The sequence below is a fragment of the Trachurus japonicus genome, chromosome 8 (genome assembly GCF_045865225.1).
Source record: "Trachurus japonicus isolate A0001 chromosome 8, Traja_1.0".
NCBI classification, from domain to species: domain Eukaryota; kingdom Metazoa; phylum Chordata; class Actinopteri; order Carangiformes; family Carangidae; genus Trachurus; species Trachurus japonicus.
The window spans coordinates 13,226,629-13,249,146 of record NC_140914.1 but is presented as its reverse complement, the minus strand read 5'-3'; the positions used below and the strand labels follow the sequence as shown (position 1 = coordinate 13,249,146).

Sequence of the window (22,518 nt, the reverse complement as noted above, 5' to 3'; positions counted from 1 at the left end):
TGCTCAAAGCAAGAAACCCCATTTTGTGGGACAAAACTTACAAATAGTCACGTTATTCTCAACCTGTTTTGTATCAATTCATAGGTTTTAGAATATGTAAAGGGATCATTCATTTGTCTTGTTATCTTGTATAATTTTTAGACATTTAAACATAATTTCAAAGCACTTTATGTAATAACAGAGGGGTGAGATATTAAAGATTTTATGACGGCAAATAGTATGTCATTTCATATCAATTTGTAAAATCCTCAAAGCTTTTATTCATGCACACTTTTTGTTTGTATGTTTGTATTTGTAAATACAAATTCCTCTCGTGGGAGTGTGATTCCATGGGATTTCTGCAGACTTCATAGAGCTGAGCTCCGGGATCAGCTGGATGAGGAGCTCTTGTTATTGCTTTGCTCAAGCTGGTTTATCTCGGCACAGTGGAGAGACTGTGTACCAATGCTTTCCAAATGATTGTCATGTTTGACAACTCAATTCTAAGAGTGAAGTGCTGCGTGTTGTAGCTTTATGATGTGTGAGACGTTTACTCTCTTTGCATTGCGTTTGTTCCTGTGGAAGTGTGCCTGTGTGCTGCACTGCCTTGACAGACTATTCCCTCTCACTCAAAATGAGATATTATTTGTTGGCTACTGCAGTAGTCCCACACCGTGCCTCTACCAGTCACAGTGTATATTAACCTAGAATAAAAGATTTTCAGATCTCAGCAGAGATAATATTCGTACATAGCTGTACAATAAGAAAGGTTCAGCTTGCAGCAGGAGAGAAACAAGACTTTGGAGACACAATGTCACGGGAACAGAGGGCACTAGAGGATGGAAAGCGAACAAGGAGAAAGGGCATAGTGCTGTGAAATACCATATTGACAGTCACACTGCTCTTCTGCTTGATCATTATTCTGAGGTAGTGGCAACAAATGACCTTTCCTGGTCAAGAGCTTAGTGTGGTTAAAATTCAATTGAGTGGAGGAGAGAGGAGAGGAGGGAAAAAAATAACATGGTAACCTTTATTCTGCCATCGATGCTAACCTTGAACAATGGGCCCCAAAGGGGATGAGTGTCTTGTACTTTAATAGTTGCACCAGAATAGGCTTTAGAGCGTGTGCGTGCGTGTATGTGCGCATGACAGTGTGGTGTTTTTGTGGTTGTAAGAGAAATAAGAACGCAGACAGCAAAGCAAAGAGAAAGACTTATGTGAGGGGATGTGATGAAATAGTTAAGACACCAAGTCTGACAGAGGTAAACAGTTGTCACGGGGCCATTTGCTATTTCTTTTTCTCTGTCTCACATAAATATAAATCAGCACTGCTCACGCTACAGCCAGGAAAAATGTCCAAATCTCCCCCCACTGCTGCTTCTTATCTGCAGCCATTTTATTACTGACCTTCTCTGTTGTTTTCAATATCCATCCCTCCATCCTTCCTTTTCCTCTGCCTCCTCCCCACCCTCCCCCCTCTCGAGGTCTGAAACAGGCCTAATTGAAATAAATGAACTGGGGAGCAAATCAGACTTGATAACATCAGTTGTGTGGGGATGCTGATTGCGAGCTTGTTGAGTGAATGTCGCAGACTGGTTGGTAATGAAGAGCCTTGTTTGCCTATTAAACGCTGACTGGACATCGCAGACAGCCACGTGCTCTCCAGGATTATCTCCTAACCCACCTGTGGGAGTTCGGAGAGGGAAAAGAAAAGTGAATGATTTCTTGTTTGTTTTTATTCGCACATCAATTTTGAACAAATGCATTTTTTGTTTTTCATTCAGGCAACAGGTTATTGCTCATAAAGTCCTCAGAATAACTGTACAGTATATAAAATTAGTACAACAAACACTATACACAGGAGGGGCAACGCAGGATGGGGACCAGAGGAGGGGAGTTAATCACTGGAATGTATAAATGCTGTGGAAACAAATCCAACAGTTGGAGTGAATTGCAAAATTACACTTGCTGGGTACACAGTCTACCGTTTGAGTTGGAGGAGGTGAACAGAGCATTAACAAATTTCATTTGCTGGAGGGAAAATGAACCATAAAATAGAATTCACATACACATGTAATTTCTGTAATATTTTGCAGCTCTATTTGATAATTTGAAAAAGAGAAGAATAAACCAAAAATGCAGAGACAGCCTGTACGAACACAGTCACTCTGTAGCGGCTCCACCGACATGAGAATTTTAATTAGAGTAATCTTATTGGTATGTGAATTTTACTGGGAGCTCTACAGTACAAAAAAAAATATTTGAAAAAGATATCTAGGAGCAACATTTGCACAGGATCAACTTATCAAAAAAATATTACAGCATAACTGCAACTCTGGTGTTCTTGATGTAATTTCTAGCTCAGGGAAAGATGTCTGTACTGTATATGTAGATGCTGATTTATCCTCTAAAATCACTTGAGCCAGCAGAGTGTCAATTTGATTTGATTTGAAGAGCTGGTTTTCCCTTTCAAGCGATCAACCACATTGCTCTGAACTGTCCCAAACCTCCTTTCACTGGCCTCTGTGAAATTGACACAATCAGCCATAAGATGTGCAAAAACAAAAAAAAACAACAACACGGCAGGCTGCGTCTCCCAGTTCTGGGGGTGTTTGGTGCTGCTGAAAGAGCAATAACCCCTTTCTCCCTAGTCCTATAATCCTGCCCACAGAGACACACAAACATAGTGACACAAAAATCACAGAATCATCTTTTAGCACCACTGAAAGAGCAAATCATGTCAAAAGAACAGCAACACATGCTGCTCCAAATTTCAACATATGAACAAAACAGAGAAACAAAATCCTTTTGAGCAGGGCAAAAAAAAGTGAAAACATTGATATGTCAGCAAATCTAAAATGCTTTCAAGAGCTGGAGTGTAAAACATCTCTTGGTATAAAGGACTGCATTTAAGACTAGAGAACAGAGAACATTTTAATTAGCATGCTCTTAATTCTTGCCCTGAAACATCTCCATTCTAGTTTCTGAGGTATGTCCAAGCAAAGACAAACCAGAGTAGAACGGATGTTAGTCTGACACATACAAAACTGTCGTCAGTGGAAACATGGGGGGACTCAAAAAGCTTATTATCAAGCCCATAGAGGGAAGCAGTCCAATGCAGGAAACAACCTTATTCATTCAAGTAAGTGTCGGGTTCAGTAACTAGCTACACCTATTGAATACTAATCAAGGTAATTCACTGCAAAAAACTGCAGTTGAAGGGTAAAAAGGACAATTTATCATTCCTGCACACAGGAAATTAATTATGGCGCTTCTGTGAAATTAATATGCTAGGCTAGTTCACAGCTGCTATGCAATTGTCATTATAGTGAAATCTGAGCATGCAAATGAGTATGACGACGTCTCTGATTTATTCAGTCTCAGTCTTTTTGTAAAACATTAGGTAGCAACTAGCTCGTCCATGATCTGAGAAGTCCCCACTTAACCAACCCATACCACAGAATCACGAATCCGACAGATCCGTCTCGTATAAGTGGTCATTGCCAAGTGGTGTGGTCCTTGTATTTCTTGAGGATCAATTTGAGCACAGTCAGTAAAAAAAACAAAAAAAAAACATTTAAATATATCTAACTGGAATATTTCCCTTTGGTAAATGTGCTTTGTGCCCACTCTTTCATGTCCTCTTTCTTGCCATTCTTCTTATTGCTGCTGTAAAGCCATAGAACCTACTTCATTGGCTGCTGAAGGGTCTTAAATAATATACCACAAACCCACCACATACAGTAACATAATGTAATAAATATTGATTGGGGCAGTGGTAAAAGTCCAGTTTTCTGTAACTGAAATCTCGCTGTGCAGGTCTTTTATTGTTTGTTCGTTTGTTCATCGCTGGCAAGATGTTAACCATTGAAGCATACTCGTCCAACTTGGAATCCAAACTTCTGGTTGTTGCTGCCAAAGTCGACTGCAGCCACGTCTATAATGGGGAGCAGCTCTGCAGAGGGGGAGTCGATCTCCAGAACAGTCTTCTCCTGACCTTTGCGGAACTGAAAGAGGAAAAGCCAGCAATTAGAATTTGCTCAGCCTAATTCATCTAACTCTCTCCACTCTGGACTTAATCCCTGTTCAAGTCTGTGATTTGATGACAGCCCATTCGCTGAATCAAGTACCAGCCAACAAGAGCAACACAACTAATAAACTTCATTAAGGTTCATTCTTATTAGTCTCTGCCTGTGGCAATGTGGCATGTCCCCACTACTGACCTGGCATCCATCATATGCTGCACTGATAAAAGGTGTTTTGGCTTGCGTCAGCTCCTCATCATTGCTACCCCGGAAGCGGATGGCACGCTCGTAGGAACGGGCGGCGCTGTCAAACCACCCTGCTGAGTTCTGGCAGGTGTAGGTGAAGCTCTGTTTGGCCGTGGCGCTCAGTAGCTTCAGGAAGGTCAGCTGAACTACATGCACAGGGTTCCCATCCCTGTCATTGTAGGAGAACTGGATGAAACAAATACACAAACATTAGAGCGTGACCATGGTAGAGGATGTTAAAATGTATGTGTTACCTTGAGTGAGGGAAAACACAATAACAAGAGGTGAGTGGAGCTACTGTACAAGTGTCCTTTCTTCTGCCAGTAAATATGGGAGGAAGGCTAATGTTACATTTGGAGAGACTGAGGTTTTATGATGAATATGATGGGGATAACAGAGCTCACAGACCATGGCTGTTATATACAGCCTCACTGTGCATAGGAGTCTGTATATACCTATTTTTTATTCATTTATTTTTCCACTCTTTGATGATTTTCTTTAAGGTATCTGCTTTATTATTTAGCTATGACCATGGACTACTGCTGCAAACATACATGTGCTATCTTCTATATGTTACTTGATATTTTCCCTAGAAAACAAGAGGTGAATCCACAGAAAAACATGTCTGAGCTTGTTATCTGCATCAGAAACATTTGGCTTTTTCCATCACATCTTCCTGTGTTCCAGAAAGTTAGGAAATTACAGGTGGGAAAAAAACAAGTAAATCCAAGCACTCTGTGAGAAATCCAGCGAATTGCAGTTGTGCTGGCAGCTCTGTGATTATCTGAGAGGGTTACGAGACCTCTGATCAGGTGCGCATGAAAAGCCACTGCTCCAAGCATGCTCCTCATGAATACTAGTCAGTGAGACAGACCTGCCAATATCTCTGTGTGTGTCACTGTTTAAAACAGCGGCTGCCAATGCCAAATCTGCCCTCTCCTTCCACATAGGCTAAAGAATTAATACCAACTAGTTCACTCAGCAAATATGCAAATAAGGAAAAAAGATGGGGATACAGACACATGTGCATGCCAGTATATCCATGTCGGTTATATACAGTAATATCACTCAAACACTCTCAATTAGGCAGCTGAAAAAGACTGTCAGGCATGTGGAGCCATGCAGCTGAAATGAATAGTAGGAGGTTAGGTTTGATGTTTAGTTGTTTTTTTTTTTTTACCTGCTTGCCTCTCCTGTACTGGCTGTACCAGCTTCCTGGCTTCTCTTTGTTCCACGCTGCTAATTTCACCTAGACACACAGAGGGAGAGAGGGAGGGAGGATGTTGTCAAAAAAAAAAAAAAAAAAGAATTAGGCTCAAGGGATATGAAGAGTTATTTGTGCTCTGATGCAATGTGATGAGGTCGGCTTTGTAAAGGCTGACAGAATGACATTGGAAACTTGCCATCTCAATCTTGTTGTCAGGGTAGAGACAGGTTTCTCCATCGGCTGTGAAGTTACAGAAGACCTTAATGGAGTCCCGGTTACAGCCCTGGTTAGGATCTATCCAGTAGTCTCCTACAAAGTGCACACACGGGACATCCATCAATCCAGCACCAGATGTTAATAAAACAAATTGACAGTGTGAAGCTGGATGTGTGTATCTCTGACATGTGTCCGTTTGTGGGTGAATATAGGCATCAAGATGCTAACCATCTTTGAAATCAGGTTGAACCATCATCAACTCTTTGCAGGTCCGGGCAGGGCTCTCGAAGGTTCCCAGAGGCCTCCTCATCAACTCTACTTCGGTTTTCATGGAAGAGAGGGTAGCAAAGACTTCCTCCATTCCCTCAGCGTCCTCCAGAGGCTGATCTCCCTGGAGAAACTCCTCCATGTCCAGATCCACATCCTCTTCCCTGGCTGGAGCTGCTCCCCCTGCCCGATCAGAGTGCCTCCGTCTCTTCCTCCTGCCCTCCCTGATGGGAAGGGGCTCAACCATGGTTGCTGGGGGTCCCTGAAGGAAGCACAGAGAGGTGAGCAAGAGGTGAAAGGGAAAAGAAAGGGCATGAAGCTGGCACTGAGAAGGCCGTGATGCGGATCATTGGATGTACTCACGGGGAGTCCTGGGGGGCCAGCAGGGCCTGTATCTCCTCTGGGACCAACGACACCCTGTAGAGTGGAAGAGGACAAAACTTTGTGTCAATCATGCCTCACCTGCAGCCTCTCTCACACCACTTGGCTAAACCCCCGGCTTTATCCAGGCAGATATGGCTTCTGCTTTATAGGATTATCCAGCTTTGTGCATCAGCACTCTGCGGTCAAAGCCTTGGCTCTCAAGACACACTATAGTGGTTTTCATAACATCACACACACCAGAACCAAATCCTATTAAAAGCGACCCGATGGAAAAATCACACACAAGGCAAGAGTGGCTGTACAGCAGGCTTTTAGTTCCAAAGACATGCAGTAAACACAGTAGAGCATTATGATTATGAAGCATGCAACACTTTGGCCAACAAACACTTTTTCTCTCTTCCCCAGCATATGCTCCCAGCAGCTGCAGACCAAACTATGGCCTGAGCACCGGAGAGACGAACTATAAATAAGACTGACTGACTACTGTACTCACCAAATTACCCTTCGATCCTTTCTCACCAGCTGCACCCTGTCAGTCAAGAGTAAACAGTAAAAAAAACAAGAACATATAGAACTTCTTAAAGCTTAATTAGTTGTAAAAATAGTCTTCAGCTCTTCACTGAAATTTAACACCTGCTTAGCAACAGGTTGTGGATAAACTCTGAACTCTCACTACTTCGTGACTATATCTCTACATGGTAATAATTAAGTTTTAACTCAGAGACTTTATCTACAAGCTTCATTACTTTCTTGCATTCTTTCCTCAACATATTTATTCTGCTTGTTTTTTAGTCACTAGACTACAAGGTTGATACCTGATATAAATGGCATTTACATCTGCATTCACAAGATGCTGCAGATATGAACAGTAAGTTCAGCAATTTCACTTTAAGTGTAGCAATGACACAAATCTACACAGATAACATCAAATAACAGGTTTCAACACTCCACGTGAGGAGCATATTTTCTTTATTTCATCCAAGACGGCAATAATGTCCATGTTTATCTTCTCAAATCAAAAGTGGGGATGAAAACATTCCTATAAAGTATTCGTATACTGTGACTGAGCTTGTCTTGTGTTGAAAATTAAAGAACATAACACGAATGCTAACTGGAAACATAATGGATCGGAGGCAGAGATATATTTGTAACAGCTTTGTCACTTACTGACAGTCCTGGTGGTCCTGGAGGACCAGTGGGACCATGTGAGCCGACCACACCCTAGAAGTGACAACAAAAACATGTTGCTAGTGAAGCAAATATTCTGTCTACATACACGTATGAGAGGCATCATGTTGCAATTATATGTACCGTGTCTCCTTTCGACCCTTGTGTACCCTGGTTCCCTGGCAGGCCTCTGTCTCCCTTCTCACCAGCTTCTCCTGGGGGCCCAATTAGACCGATCAACCCACCGTGTCCCTGTAGATAGAGATATGGTTCATTAGCATTGTTTCACGGGATTTACACCAGTTCAGTGTTCTCTATGTTAAAGGCTAAACACTCACTTTATCTCCCTTATTTCCAGGGTCTCCTTTTAGTCCTAGAAGTCCTGGTGGTCCCTGTTAATGATGCCAGAGGCATTAGTTGGTCACATAAGGTCTGTAGAGTCTATATATGTAAAAATCCTGTTTGGTCGTGTTTGGTTTAAATTTATCATTATTAATGTACCAATCCCCCTTTCATTTGGTATGCTCAAGGGAAATATAATAACATCAGGATCTTACTATTGGTCCTGGAGGTCCAGTTTGTCCTGATGGTCCAGTTAAACCTTGTTCCCCCTGTAAATTAACACAGGAAATAGAGATTGGAGTATGCCAAAACATTATTAAACGTTAACATCAACACAAAAAAGATCTCCTATTGTTAAAATCGTTGTTGGTGCATACTGACCGCAGGACCCGGGATGCCTCGAAGCCCTTCTGGGCCAGACCTCCCTGGATGTCCTTGGGGTCCTACAGGGCCTGTCTTACCCACTGGACCTGGGGTTCCAATTGTCCCCTACAGAAAAACGGGAGACCGCCAGACAGGAAGTCATTAGAAGCAAAATAGATCAGAAAGATTTTATTGAAAGTCCACATTTTCAGGCGGTGCAGCAGTTTTCATCCTTACCTTGGCTCCCTTCATGCCTTGCTTCCCTTCTTTCCCAGCAGCACCAACATGACCCTGAGGTAGATAAATACAGTCTTGTAAGATGATGACAAGTTGTTAACCAAACGCAAACACACATGCAGGCACATACATATGCATAAATACATCCACAGAGTATACAATACACTAATCTTACCCTCCGTCCAGGAGGTCCCGCAGGACCTGGCTCTCCAGAGGCTCCTGGGGGTCCCTGAAGAAGAAAAATGGAAAATGAAAACAGAGTCGACTTTTCATGCAGTCACAAACACATAAAGCCCAACCACAGAAATGAAGACTTTCACTATATCAAAGAAAAAAAAACTTAAGCTAAGCATACAGTACAAGAGATAGTTTTTTTTTTTTTTTAAGTATATTTTTTGGGCTTTTATGCCTTTATAGATAGTACAGTTGAGACAGACAGGAAATGGGGAGGCAGAGAGAGGGGGGATGACATGCAGCAAATGGCGCCCGACGCGGGACTCGAACCGGGGCCGACCGCAGCGAGGACTGTGCCTCTATACATGGGGCGCCCGCTCTAACCACTACGCCACGCGACGCCCCAGTACAAGAGATAGTTTGAAAAAAAAAAAAAACACTGCTTACTGCTTTGCCAGATTCTCCATGGTCTCCCTTAGGCCCTGGTCCTCCATCCACTCCCTGAAGTGGAAGAAATATCATCATACAAGGGACATTAACACAAAAAATGTATGACAAATACTACTAATAATTACTAATAATTGTAACAATAATGCTCACATTGGCGCCGGCTTCTCCAGGGGGTCCTGAATCTCCTGGGAATCCAATTGGGCCCTATTGGCAAAAATAAATTATATGCATGACATTAACAGACTGACCTGACAATCAGAGCAAGAAAAAGACACTAAACCAGTGAGTACGACTCACAAGGTTGCCTTTGGATCCATCCTCGCCTGGTGTTCCTCTGGGTCCTGGGGGCCCAGCTGCACCAGGAGGACCAGCATCACCCTTCTCCCCCACATCGCCTTTACCACCCTAGGACACCAGCAAATGAGACGGCAATCATTGAAAGGGCAAGGAAAGTAAGGCAAAGAAGGGATGACATTGAGCAAGCCAGTAAGGAGTGATGGTGGTAACGTGACTCACGGCGGGGCCGGTCTCTCCGACTGATCCAGGGTCTCCAGCCTCGCCGTCCTCACCCTGGCAGAGAGGAGACATTCAGTAAAGCCACGATACACACACACAAACACAAACACACATTAGCATGCAAGCCCATATTCACAAACCACCAGCATGCTACTGTATCTGCACGGACACACATGGCGTACAGTAGTCGCTGATGGGGAATGCTGACCTTCTCTCCAACGCGTCCAGGCTGACCGACTCCACCGGTCATTCCAGGTGCACCCTGCAGCAGGAGGAGAAAGGGAGAACATTATAAAATGAGGGCAGGTTTTAAATATTCATTTGATTCTTGAAAATCAAGTTCTTGGTGCAGTATTTATTTATTTATTCATTCATTCATTTACGTTTGTCAGCAGTTTTGCTAACAGAACGCTAAACACTAGATTTATCACAACACTAGGATAAATAGTGTGAGTGTCAAGTTTGCTACTGTATGAGGATAGTGTGTGTGAGAGTCACACAGCAGGGGGGCCTTTCCCCTCCCTCATAAGTTGGTTTGTTTGTTTGTGCATGTGTACGAGTATGCGTGTTAGTGTGCTTGCATGTCATGTCAGTGTATTGTGCTTTGTGACTCGAGACTAACCCAGTAAAAGCTTGTCTTCAGTAGATTGTACAAACATGAGAGCCGAGTACAGCCACACACTGCTACCGAACTCCTGCTGGCAGCTACTTTCCTCACATGCCATTCAGCCCCCATTTTGCCCCCTCTTTTCCACTTTTCCTGTATCAGTCCATTTATGGATCCCACCATCTCTTGCACCGCTGCATTCCCATGCTTCCTGTGATGAAGCACTACCACGGCTCACACAGCTTTCTGCAACTCGCTGCTGAATAATTGACTGGTATGCGAGGCTGCAGAGAGACGGCCATTACTAGAGGTAAATATAACTGCCTCTCAGGGATGATGTCTAATACATCTTAATGATTCATAGAGCAGTAAATATAACTCTCTCCTAGGGATTATATCCTAATACTCTTTAATAATTCAAGTTTCAAACGCAGAGGAGGGTCTGCGGTAGACCGTATATGTAGAAATGAGGGGCTGGAAAACATAAGCATCTGTGGTGTGTGTGAGGATCAGCTACTGTTTGGTTTGAACTTTCGATAAGGCTGCAACTTGAATTAGAGTCTTCTAGAGTCCGAAGACAATTCACCATCATGTTTTCTGTATAACTCACAAAAGGACGAATCTGCCATCACTTAAAAATATCAAAACTCTATGTATACACAGTACTGTATATGGAATTAAAATGTACATAAAGTAGATAAAAAAAATATGATGATAAAAAAGAACCAACCTAGAATTAAGTAGACCTCTGTGAATTATCTTAAAAATGCAGGACGTAGATCCCATAGACAAAAGTTATGAAAATGTATGCACATTTATTCATTATGAGACCACCACTTATAATATTTGGTAATGCTGATTATGATAATCACAATTACCAAATGAACTAGACCATGCTTGTGCATCTATTGTTTCAATTAATTTAACACTTATTGTGAAGTCTGTGCATGTCTTATTGAAATGTTTTTGCTAGAAATTAGGTTTTAAACAAAACACAAAGGAATATTTAGCTGTGTTGCAAAGATGCACATGAACAGCTTGTTGAAATAAACTGTAACAGAATTCTGTCTCTCTTTGTGTAGAGAGTATTCTCCTCCATCATATATTACTAAAGTCATCTTGCGCACATCGAAACCCAAATATGTGATAAAAACAATGGCATAAAAAAATGTTTCTGCTGTCTACCTCTCCACCGATGGGGCCCTGAGGGCCTCGTGGGCCATGCTGTCCTGGGGGTCCCTGCGGAGAGAGAAATGAAATGTTTTTATTAGAATCTCAGTACAGACAAGAAGGATATACAGCATTAATAAAATACACACAGAGATACAAACTGAATTTGAGCAAGGGGTTGGCTGGTGCCTCCGAAATTAAATGAGAGTTAGAAGTCAGCCCATGGTGGATTGCTTATGTAATGGCCCCAGTATCTATGATCATTATCGTAGTGACATGATGAAGACGTCCAGACAGGTCATTACCCTCAATATGACACAGGCTCTGATTCTTTCTCAATATTTCCCACCTTCCCCCTCTCTCTTATTAATAAGAAAACCTCTAGTCTGTGATGTGCAAGACCATATTCTTTCAACCACAGTGACGGCATGTGATTTGAGTCTTCTGTGCAGCTCAAGAGAGCGCCAAGCAATTAATCCTAACTGTGCTCGGCTTCAGTTTCAGTTGAGTAGATGTGGAGCTGTGCTCTGAATCACTCTGAAGTCTTGGAGGGAGTCTTGTGTTGTAAAGACACTGAGACAGAAAGACAGACAATCTGCCCAGAGAGAGACTGTGTGGGACTAGAGGAAACGCATATCCTTCTGGCGGAGAGATACTTGAGCATTAGAGGGGAGAATTTTGTGATCCGCGACGCTCACACATGAATGAAACTTCCCCACTGAGTCCACAGCATCTTTCTCTCTGTGTGTCTCTCTATTTCTCTCTCTCCCTCTGTCTCTCCCTTTCTCTTTTGTTTTAGTTCCATTTTGATGCATCCCCTCCCTAATCTGACTGTGAGAAGAGAGGCTATAGAGAATCTTGTTGAGCGTGTGTTCATGGTTGACAGCGTTGTGAGATGACTGTCACAAAGGAGGATGCTCATTAGACAGCCAAGGCTGAGGCTAATCTGATTAGCAGCTGTCACACCGTCTTCCTGCTCACAATCAGTGCCCCCACCTCTTCCTTCCACTCCATTGCTCCACTGCCTCCTTTCTGTCACTCTCTTTCTCTTTTTCATCTTTTTCTTCCTCTCACACACAGGACCACCTCTTCAGTTTCTGGCCTTGTCTTTTTTGCACATGAAGTCATGGTCTATTTTGTCTTTCACTCTCAGCCTTGAAAATCCATCACACAGGGAAAAGATGACTTGAGGATGTTAGAGGGTTGAATGGTTTAACAGGTCTGAAGGTTTTTCATTCTTTTCACCAACATTGTTGATCTATTATTTTAAGCTAACAGAGAGATAAATAAGTTTTTAACCCATGGTTGTATTCTTTCACCACCAGAATAATACCACAGCATTTTCCAATATTCCATAGTAATATGATTGATTAATTTCATACAAACATACATTTATTCACTATACGAGAATTTAATTATTATTTTTTTGTCTGAGGACCAGTAATCTAAATAAATACAACATCTACAACTCAACTGTCAATATGACTTTTTATACATACCACACACTCTTATACATATACAGTACAGGTGCAGATGATGATGATGATAATAATAATATGTTTCAGTACTATTACACAAATAAGTCATTTATAGTAATTTAGTTATGTGCTATAGTATATCTCTTGTGTTTCACACACAGATCCTGTTATTATTAGAGTTAGCCCTTATGGGGGCTGTGGCTCACCTCCACAATAGACCAGTCTAGCATCAACACCCATCACTATGTAACTTGACAGTATTAGAGTATAAATAATTTAATTATAATCTTTCTTTTAGATTAAAAACAATATGTGAATTGACAGGTTTGCATGAAGTTAACCGCTAAGGATAGTTACATGTAGCTATTAGAGCTGTTCATTGCTGGTCAAACGCATCATCACCACACAAAGCTGTGTCGCACAGTGTCATTAGGACATGATTGTGATTTGTCTTTACTATATGAATCATTATTAATAATAGCCTCATTTGATTTAGATTTGAATAGAAGAACCATAACTACTGTCAGATTTTCTGTTGTCAAATTATCTGCTTTGAGAAAGACATATTCTTAGCAAACAACAAAGTTGCCTCAGTTGCCCAACAGGTGAGACTTTCAGTGTTGTCAAGGCCAGCACAATAGAAAAGCACAGCCCTAAGCTCATAGAGTCAGGGAGTACAACAGACTGATCTAAATGACTCAGCTTTTGTGCATTTGATTGATGTAAGAGCAAACACAGGGCTAAGCATCATTGAAACTAATGATGGAGCCGAGCTCCACTCAAGACCACTGCCTAGAGTTTGAGGGCGGTAAACACTAATGATTATCGGCAGAGGGAAAGGTTCTTTCATGAGTTTGACCAACAGCAGCAGGATCAGCACAGCTGGTGCTAACAAACTAAATAGGTGGCACTAATTAAAGTTTAATGAGCTGTGGTGGGTCGTCTGTGTACCAGCTATAGTTCATAGGCTGCTGATACCTTGAACCTACACAATAATGTAATTACACATAATGTTAGGCTACCTACAGTATAATGTATAATTCAGATGTAATACTGACTCATTATTAAGTTAAGAAAATGAGTGTCCTCATTTTAAGTATGAGGTATGAAATGCATTGTATAGTACAATAGGATTGCCAATTCTCTGTTTGAGGCTGCATTATCTATTCCATCTATAGTAGCATACTAACATTCATACTAATTAATTGTTCCTCTAACGGGGTATCAACATTTTATCAGTGTAGGGGTGATTTTTATAGTAAGTTTACCTTTTTTTTTTTTTTTTTTTTAATTTTTACTGCATTATTCTGTAACAGTAGTCTGTGTATCACTAGTAAACAAGTATTTGTTTGGTGCTTGAATATAATTGTCATGTGCAGTTATGCACAAGTGAAACCTGCACCTTGTGACATCAATCTAAACACAAAGTAGAGGCAGGGCAGGTGCTGAGCTAAAATGCAAACTAACAACAACAACAAAACAGCAAATAAATAAATTGCACACTGCAGGGCTCCAATTTTCACTTATTTATAAACAGTGAGGTTTTGAGCCTAGAGCATCATGGGGAACACCGCCAGTATTATTCTCTAGTTATCAATTTAATCATACACAATGACTGGACTGAGGAGTGTCCTAATAATACACATGGTCAAAGTCATGATAATCGTGAAGCAAAGTGCAAAATGTGAGGGAGGTGGTGTTTCGAACAGGCTTGATGTGTGATGAGTGCTGTATGTGCTGAGATTGCTGAGCAGGACTCACCATTGAGCCAACATGCCCACTCTCTCCTTTCTCTCCTGGTGGTCCTGGCATTCCCTGCAAATGCAGACATGGTGAGCGAGCAGTCTGAGACATGACATGGAAACTGATACAAGCTAACGAATGAATGTCAAGTCAGAGGTGACCCCAGGAGATGCAGTTAAGTCCCGATTTAACACCAGCATTTACCTGTAGTCCAGGAGGACCAGTTGCCCCCTTAAATCCCCGATGTCCTTCATCTCCTTTCGCACCGTTCATGCCATGCTGTCCGCGAGGACCTGGCTCACCATCTGAACCCTGAAACATACACAGACACATAACCATTGTTAACACTGCACAAACCATAGCCAACTTATAATATGATAATATGCTTTAATGTGATGCATACTGGCAGTCCAGGCGGTCCCACAGGTCCTTGACTTCCAACAGGTCCTGGGGGTCCCTACAAAAGCAGAGGGACAGTTCACTACACTTTCACTGGAGGAGAGACATGATTAAAACCATCTGCTCATTCCACCAGAGAATGCACTCTGCAGCCAAAATTATTAGAATGAGCTACTCCAAACCAATTATAAGCCAGTCGAGTTCTACCTCCTGGTGATGCAAAGTAATAATGTGACATTAGCACTCGAAATTCAAACTCACAGATTCTCCTTTGTCTCCTTTACTGCCTTTCTGTCCTGGTCCTCCCGTCTCTCCCTATAGAGATGAATGCAGAAATACACAAGGAAGGATTTGTCAAAAAATAGTCAAATAAACAGTGATTTACAGATGTGCATGCTAATTATCAAGTGTCAATACCTTGTCTCCGTCCTCTCCAGGAGGCCCAGCAGGTCCTGCAGCCCCCGGCAGCCCCAAAGGTCCCATTTCCCCATCATGCCCAGCTGGTCCCACAGGCCCTTTTTCTCCCTGAGGAACAGATGGTACAAAAGCACACATTTAGATCTAGCAACTGCTAAAATACTTATTATCTTCATACGGCAGCATGACACTTTGATTAATGTATCACACCAGGATGGAGACTCGCACCCCAAAAAAGCAGGCTTGATCACATTCATATTTCACCCTCTGTATTGCTCTCTGTGTCTCATCTTACTGCACCTCTCTGCTGCTTTCTTGTCTCATGATCACACATTAAGACACGAGAGCTCATGTCGTCTATTACCCAGTGGTGGGTGCTGACGGCCGACAATGTGTTAATGGAAACTGTTGTCGAAGAAATAAAATTAGCAATGTTCCAAATCTTACTGGCTCGCCTTTCTCTCCCATCGGCCCAGCAGGACCCACACCACCGGGCCGTCCTGGCTGCCCGATGGCTCCAGCCGACCCAGAGGGACCCCTTTCTCCAGTAGCACCCTGTAGAATAAGAGGAGACGGAGAGGTGAGTATGTCACATGATTCAGTCTTTGATTTAATGTGGTGGTCACGATCACTGATCACCATGGAAACAGCCTGCTGCTTCGTATGCCCTAGCATCCTATATCACATAGCAGCTGAATAGAGACCAGGGGATGGGATGGGAGACGGTTTAATAAGATCAGACTTACAATAGCTCCTGCCACACCAGGTAGACCCTCGCCTCCCTTCAGACCTGCAGGACCCTGGAAAGACAGACACCAGCCTTCACCATCAAGTGACCACATTCATAACAAGATTTATGATCAGTGAATTACAGTGGCTTACAGTTGCTTTGGTTGAACCTGTCCAACAGTTTCAGTTTGCGTAAGTTCTTATGTAATTGGTATGCTCTTGTGATTTTCAATTGAAGTTTGATTTACGATCTAATTATAATCTTCAGGAGACTCTGACGTGGACAGTGAACTAGGGTGAGGATATGAAATCTGTGTAATTGTGAATCACCATTGCACCAGGGGTCCCTCGGCTCCCTCTGAAGCCTTGGAGCCCAGCAGGGCCACTTTTTCCTGAGGCTCCTGGTGGACCTGGGTCTCCCTGGAAACCACACAGACACACATATGTGATTAGATATCAGGAAAGTAGCCAGCAGACAGCAGGCTCCTTATGTGCTCATAAATCACAGCAACCAGCGAGTCACACCAAGTAGGAACATTTATCTTTTATGAGCTATAATACACTCAACGCAGCAAGGTTTCCTTTCTTATTTATTAGCAAATTAGAGGATAGGATGAGACCGGCAAGATAAGATATTCAGGCAGTGCTGAGAGAGTCCTTGGGTTTTATCTAATATAACAGTAATAAGGTGATGCTGGTAAGTGATTATGATCCTGACATTATGATGAAAACCACTCACCTTGGCGCCTTCTTTTCCGGCAACTCCCGGTAAACCATGCTCACCCGGTGGTCCTGGTGAACCTGGATGGCCTCTGTCTCCGGTTGGACCTGTCTCACCAGATTTGCCCTTGATGCAACCAAAGCAGACGACAAACATCACATTACAGTTATTTAAACACATGCTGTCTGAAACAGGCAGCTGTTTGCTTTCGGATCAACCAATATACAATGGGGTAATCTTCCTACCTGTGGTCCTACAACACCTGTGGGTCCAGGGAGGCCATTCTTGCCTTGGAAGCCCTGAAGAATGAGACAAGTGAACCTGGTGACTATGAATGAAGAGGTGAAAAGAGAGGCAGTAGGTAGAATCTGAGGATTGTGGGTAGGGCAGGTTGTTTTACTACGTGTAGTTCGGGCCTCTTAGCCTGCACTCTGAAAGGAACTTAAATAATTCAATGCTCAAGTCATAACTCTTGACTTCTATGTTGTGTGAACACAAAGAGGTACCTCAATCAATCAGATGGACTTTACTTAATGCTGGGGTGTGCAACCCCTAGAGGAAAATGCTCTATACAAACTGTGTAGCTTTATTGAGAGTAAAGGTGACTCACTGGTTCCCCTCTCTGGCCTGGATGACCTGGTATCCCATCTTTTCCAGGCTGACCCTGAAAAGGACACATTTTGCTTACATCACTGAGTTGAAATTAAGTTGAACAAAGGTGAGCATAAAATTTACAACAAACAAATTGGTAACATGAAAACACAGGGCAAACAACTGCACAGTGCATGTCCACTCACATTAGGCCCTCTAGGTCCTGGTTCACCGTGTCTTCCTTGTGCTCCTCCGGGACCCTAGAAAGTAATAACAGAGATTATCACAACTCTGAACCAAAACCCCAGATCGTATTTTCTGCTGCTTGTCCTGTAATGATTTATGAGACTGTATTTGTGATACCAGAATAGTTTTTCAGGCTTTATATCTATGGCCTCATTTATGTGCAGGGTTATCTGAGCCTCTGAAGATTACCTGTTCTCCAGGGGATCCTGGAGGACCATCTTGTCCAGAAGAACCCTACGAGGTGGACAAGACATAAGACCAATAAAAAACACAGTTACACAGTTACTGTTGATAGCTTTCTGCCTGACAACAAATCTTTAGCTCTCCCAAGATGGCCTTCGTGGGTGAGAGTGTAAACTGGAGCATCCCCTTTCAGACAGAGACTTCTCACTGCACCAGATGGCCTGTCATCCAGAAGTGAACAGCAACAACCAGCTCCAACCTGGTCGCCGCATTCATTAATACTTAATGAGGAAGCCAGGTGCGTGTTTATGTATGTGTAACTGCATGCACACGAGTGTTTGTTGTCTGGGTGTGTGTCTGTGTGTCAGCCTGGTCTCACCTTTTCTCCGGGCTTTCCACCAGGCCCATTTACTCCTCTTCCCCCCCGGGCTCCCTATTGGAAAACAAACAACAGCCTGATTAGCACATGGAGGTGGAAGGCAAGACGTGTGGTTATATGGAAACACTGCAGTGATGCAACACTCCCACAAGTTGTAAACAAGAAATGGTGTCTCATTAGAGCAAAAACAGGTTTGCACATTGGAAAAAAAAAAAAAAATGCTGCATAGGCACGGCACCCATACTGTACTCTGCACTCACATTAGGACCTCTCTGGCCAACAGGTCCTTGCTGACCAGCTGGACCCTGCAATGTAGAGGTCGACAGTTATTTATCACTCAGTTTTACAACAGCTCCTGCAGAGAAAAGTTTACATGGAAGTCAGAAAGTGATGTGGATTAAAATGTCAGCACAGTCCTCACCCTTCGTCCTTTCTCTCCGGGGGCCCCTGCCATACCAGGGAAGCCGAGCGATCCCTGGAGACACACACAGAGGTTAATCAGCCTCAGCCTTTCATTCATCACACATCACCCCCAATGTCTCATTAACGTATAATTAACTACTGTATCAAATTAAAGCAAATCTAATCCATGAGCCCAACACAGTCTTAAATACACCATTAATCAACATGTAATGAATTGATGTCGCTAATGAACTATTAATAAAATAGCCTTTTTTAATAAGCCATTTATCATCCTTTATTTTTAATCAGACAGGAAACAGTCCAGTCAAAGACACACATCTTGCTGGTTAAAGCTCTGATAAAGGAACCAGAGGACACATGATATAACTGATCATAATAGCTCATCAATGCTTAATCACCTTAGAACCCTGTCTTCCCGGATATCCTGGCAATCCAGGCACGCCAAGTTTACCCTACAGGGGGAGCGGGAGAAAGAGCGGGGAGTGAGAAATAAACCAGGGAAATGTTAGAAAAGAAAAAATTTGCATGAAAAGTATTTGATTAAGATTTTTTATGACACACTGCTGACTATGTATGTGGTAATACAGAAGGGATATCTCTACATTAATTTACATAGTGATGAAAATATGATTAAATGCTTAAATATACACACTGGCTCAGTGGCAGTTTTGCTTTATGAAGATCTCACAAATGTTGTTGCATTAACATCCATATGTTCATTATTCCACTTCATCTATAAGATATTTTTGTCACGATTGGAAACTGAGAAACGAAAAAGTAATGGTTCTTCCTCAGACTATCATGGATGTAGCAGGATAAAGTAGCTTTAGATAAGATTTTTCTTATAATTTGCAGTCCACCTAATAATCTCCCTATCCCTTTCTTTTTTGTCCTAACCTTGTCTTGCAATGTAAATTTAATCTTTAAAAATAGTACCTTCTCGCCAGCGATCCCAAGAGGGCCTGCATCTCCTATGAGTCCTCCTTGACCTTTTGCCCCCTCTGGTCCGTCCTCTCCACGTCCACCCGGAGCTCCATTATCCCCCTGAAATCCAAATGAGAGTGATATATTTTATCTCCACTCTGATGGAGAGTAACTACCAGGAAATTGTGCAGAGGTGATTAGAGGACGCTCTCACCCGGTCTCCCTTGATGCCCATATCACCTTTAAACCCAGGGAAGCCATCTTCTCCCTGTAATGCAGTGACAAAAGGTGATGTCTAATGAAGTTTGCTTTAATTGTGAATGACATGATTGTTTTGCACTCCATTACGTATCCTCAGTCAGCTTGACAAGCAGCAGAACAAGAGACACCAGATTTTTCACTCACCTTTTCTCCTTTGCTCCCCTTCAGACCCCTAACTCCATCTGCCCCCTGTGAAAAAGGGAAAAAAAAAAAGAAAATATGAAGAAAATACTCTGGTATTCACTGGAGTTCCAGAGATGCCTCATCTTAAAACTGAAATGATTAATTAGTATGTATTGATTTTTCTCTTGACCTTACATGCTCTGTTGAGCAATTACCAACCCTACACTCATGTCATGCTCGACAAAGCCAGAATTCCCCGTAACCATGTGACAAAAGCAAACAGCAGGCAGAATGCGACATCCCAACTTCACTGTCATTTCTCAATCTCAGAAGCAGACTTGAAGTTGAAATGGAGTGCACTGCGGTGCTAATGCACACAGCTCTGCTCTGTCTGACTGTGATGTTCCTCCTCTCCGTCAAACGTTCCTCGCTCCGTTGTTAGCAGTCCCCTTGAGAAGCGCATTGCTTTCCCTCCACCTGTCACCTGTCAGTCATGGACTCAAACAGCTTGTCCATCACAGGCAGACACGTACAAGCCGAACAAAATGCGTGAGGGAATAGATATCTAAGTGGACGTTACACGTGAGATCATGATGCCTTTATGTCTCACCTTGACTCCTCGGGTCCCTGGGTACCCAACAGGCCCCTGAGCGCCTAGTAAGCCCTACATGAGAGCACAAAAAACAACAGTATTATTCAGTTTTTGCAGCCAGAAACAATATAATTCTCTGTCCAGATATGACTGAGCAATGCACTCAGTCACTGTACCATATCCTTAATTGTCAGAAAAGAAAGAAAGAGAAAAGGCAGATGATGCTGATGAGTTCATGCTGCTGACTTTAATGGGCCGCCGCTCTTGTACAATAAAGATGATGACATCGTAGGAACACAATGATTATAATGATGAGAGAGAGCCTTATTGTAACCCAACAAGCGAGTGAATAGTTACAACAGATTGCAAGAAAGAGCACACGAGGCTGCATCTCAACCTCTTGCTATGACACTATAAAAGACAAGCCTCAGATATTCAGTTACCCACTTGAATTCCTTTCTCTCCTGGGGGGCCCTCTCTTCCGGGGTGACCCTGAAGCAAAAAAAAAAAAACATGAATCAAATTGACTTAGCTCTGTTGCAAATAAATCACTATTGTGTTGCTGCCTTGACTGAAATTCCTGAATGTGCCCAACCAGTGAAGAGGAAGGAAAACCCTGATGGCATTCAGAGTGAAGCACCATAAAAAATACCATTGTGTGTCATAATGCTTTGCAGAGCAATACAAGAAAGATTAAGTGAAGTCATTCAGATTTGTCTGACTGCAATCTGAAATTAATTCTGGGAGATGAGAAAAGCCAGACTCTAAGAAGATTTTTCCTTTCTTTCTTTTCTTTTTTTTTTTTTAAATGTCAACCAGCTTTGGATCACTTCCAGAAACGACTCCAGTGCTCCCCTAGTGGCAGATGACAGAAAATACCAGTTGGCAAATGTCATCCTCTTGGCTACACTAGACACACTTCCTGGGTTCTATTTTATATGGATAATATATGTGTACACATAAGCATGTGCGTAACAATTTAGTTGCATTTTATATAGCATCAAGTGATGGAATTGAAAGTACAGTTGCATACTCAGTCACCAGTGCCTTGGCTTCTTGCTTTTATTATGTGGTAGCTATGAGGTTTTGCTTGTATATTGTGATAAATGAGTATATATTTTACCTATTTTGTTCAAAACGTTGGAATAATGAACTACAGTTGCCAAAATCCATTTCTTGAATGAAGTGCAGACTTTCTAGTAAATCAATTGATGCAGCTTAGTTGTCATTTGCATTCAGTGGCACTATCTGTATGTTTATGTAGAGTGGGGTCCATAAATCTCAAAGTAATCTGAGACTTTTTCTAGATGCTGGACGTGCAGAGGCAGGGTGTGTGTTGATGCATGCATGTGACTGTGGTTTTGCACTAATGTATGCATTTGTGTACTTACAGGAGGCCCATCAATGCCTGGTAGTCCCAGCATGCCTTGTTTCCCCTGGGGACCCTGTATGGGAAGGAGACAGGTATGAATACTTAAGCAAAGCTTCAGCTATGACAGAACACCTCTTCTCATCCCTAAGAGACCACATTTACCACTTTGCTACTCCTCTCCCAAACATGTTGTATTTATGACTAAGTGCAGTTTTTATTTCGTTCATCAGTCTAGCCTCACGAAGTACACCGGTCAAGGCCGGTCCTCCTGTCTGGTACGCCAGCGTGTGTGTGTGTATCTTGTGTATTGATTTCCTGTCTGGCCTTATCTTGTCTAAATGGGAGCCAGAAGTGGCTGGGTTGTACTGTCTTGCTCAGCCAGCCTCCCTTGGGTATGTGATGACAGAGGTCACAAGGTCACAGCTTTAATTCTGAAATTAAGTGAGAGACATGCTACCTACCTTCTCTCCTGGCAGTCCAATGGGACCCTGAGGACCAGGCAAGCCCTGGACCAGAACAAAGCATCAATCAGGTTAGGTGTCACAAGAATAGGAAAAGGATGGGAGTTGAGGTTTTGCTTGTGTGTG

The 22,518-nt window shown here is 42.5% G+C and overlaps 1 protein-coding gene across 1 annotated transcript in view; it reads right to left on the bottom strand.

The window, feature by feature from the left end:
- Positions 1 to 1,697: 1,697 nt before the first annotated feature.
- Positions 1,698 to 22,518, bottom strand: part of col5a3a (collagen, type V, alpha 3a) — a 46,571-nt gene continuing 25,750 nt past the window's right edge. The window contains exons 24-67 of the mRNA XM_085783949.1: positions 22,393 to 22,437; positions 21,951 to 22,004; positions 21,007 to 21,051; positions 20,578 to 20,631; positions 19,989 to 20,033; positions 19,798 to 19,851; positions 19,596 to 19,703; positions 19,058 to 19,111; positions 18,658 to 18,711; positions 18,497 to 18,541; positions 18,237 to 18,290; positions 17,864 to 17,908; positions 17,635 to 17,688; positions 17,448 to 17,501; positions 17,083 to 17,136; positions 16,856 to 16,963; positions 16,447 to 16,536; positions 16,134 to 16,187; positions 15,835 to 15,942; positions 15,388 to 15,495; positions 15,232 to 15,285; positions 14,975 to 15,028; positions 14,776 to 14,883; positions 14,590 to 14,643; positions 11,366 to 11,419; positions 9,782 to 9,835; positions 9,574 to 9,627; positions 9,355 to 9,462; positions 9,208 to 9,261; positions 9,055 to 9,108; positions 8,609 to 8,662; positions 8,434 to 8,487; positions 8,215 to 8,322; positions 8,049 to 8,102; positions 7,830 to 7,883; positions 7,636 to 7,743; positions 7,492 to 7,545; positions 6,818 to 6,853; positions 6,304 to 6,357; positions 5,902 to 6,202; positions 5,654 to 5,766; positions 5,431 to 5,499; positions 4,203 to 4,436; positions 1,698 to 3,986 (exon numbers count right to left, since the gene is read on the bottom strand). Coding sequence (XP_085640075.1) covers positions 3,840 to 3,986; positions 4,203 to 4,436; positions 5,431 to 5,499; positions 5,654 to 5,766; positions 5,902 to 6,202; positions 6,304 to 6,357; positions 6,818 to 6,853; positions 7,492 to 7,545; positions 7,636 to 7,743; positions 7,830 to 7,883; positions 8,049 to 8,102; positions 8,215 to 8,322; positions 8,434 to 8,487; positions 8,609 to 8,662; positions 9,055 to 9,108; positions 9,208 to 9,261; positions 9,355 to 9,462; positions 9,574 to 9,627; positions 9,782 to 9,835; positions 11,366 to 11,419; positions 14,590 to 14,643; positions 14,776 to 14,883; positions 14,975 to 15,028; positions 15,232 to 15,285; positions 15,388 to 15,495; positions 15,835 to 15,942; positions 16,134 to 16,187; positions 16,447 to 16,536; positions 16,856 to 16,963; positions 17,083 to 17,136; positions 17,448 to 17,501; positions 17,635 to 17,688; positions 17,864 to 17,908; positions 18,237 to 18,290; positions 18,497 to 18,541; positions 18,658 to 18,711; positions 19,058 to 19,111; positions 19,596 to 19,703; positions 19,798 to 19,851; positions 19,989 to 20,033; positions 20,578 to 20,631; positions 21,007 to 21,051; positions 21,951 to 22,004; positions 22,393 to 22,437 — 3,375 coding nt within the window. The 3' untranslated portion in view covers positions 1,698 to 3,839. The remainder of the gene's footprint in view (positions 3,987 to 4,202; positions 4,437 to 5,430; positions 5,500 to 5,653; positions 5,767 to 5,901; positions 6,203 to 6,303; positions 6,358 to 6,817; positions 6,854 to 7,491; positions 7,546 to 7,635; positions 7,744 to 7,829; positions 7,884 to 8,048; positions 8,103 to 8,214; positions 8,323 to 8,433; positions 8,488 to 8,608; positions 8,663 to 9,054; positions 9,109 to 9,207; positions 9,262 to 9,354; positions 9,463 to 9,573; positions 9,628 to 9,781; positions 9,836 to 11,365; positions 11,420 to 14,589; positions 14,644 to 14,775; positions 14,884 to 14,974; positions 15,029 to 15,231; positions 15,286 to 15,387; positions 15,496 to 15,834; positions 15,943 to 16,133; positions 16,188 to 16,446; positions 16,537 to 16,855; positions 16,964 to 17,082; positions 17,137 to 17,447; positions 17,502 to 17,634; positions 17,689 to 17,863; positions 17,909 to 18,236; positions 18,291 to 18,496; positions 18,542 to 18,657; positions 18,712 to 19,057; positions 19,112 to 19,595; positions 19,704 to 19,797; positions 19,852 to 19,988; positions 20,034 to 20,577; positions 20,632 to 21,006; positions 21,052 to 21,950; positions 22,005 to 22,392; positions 22,438 to 22,518) is intronic.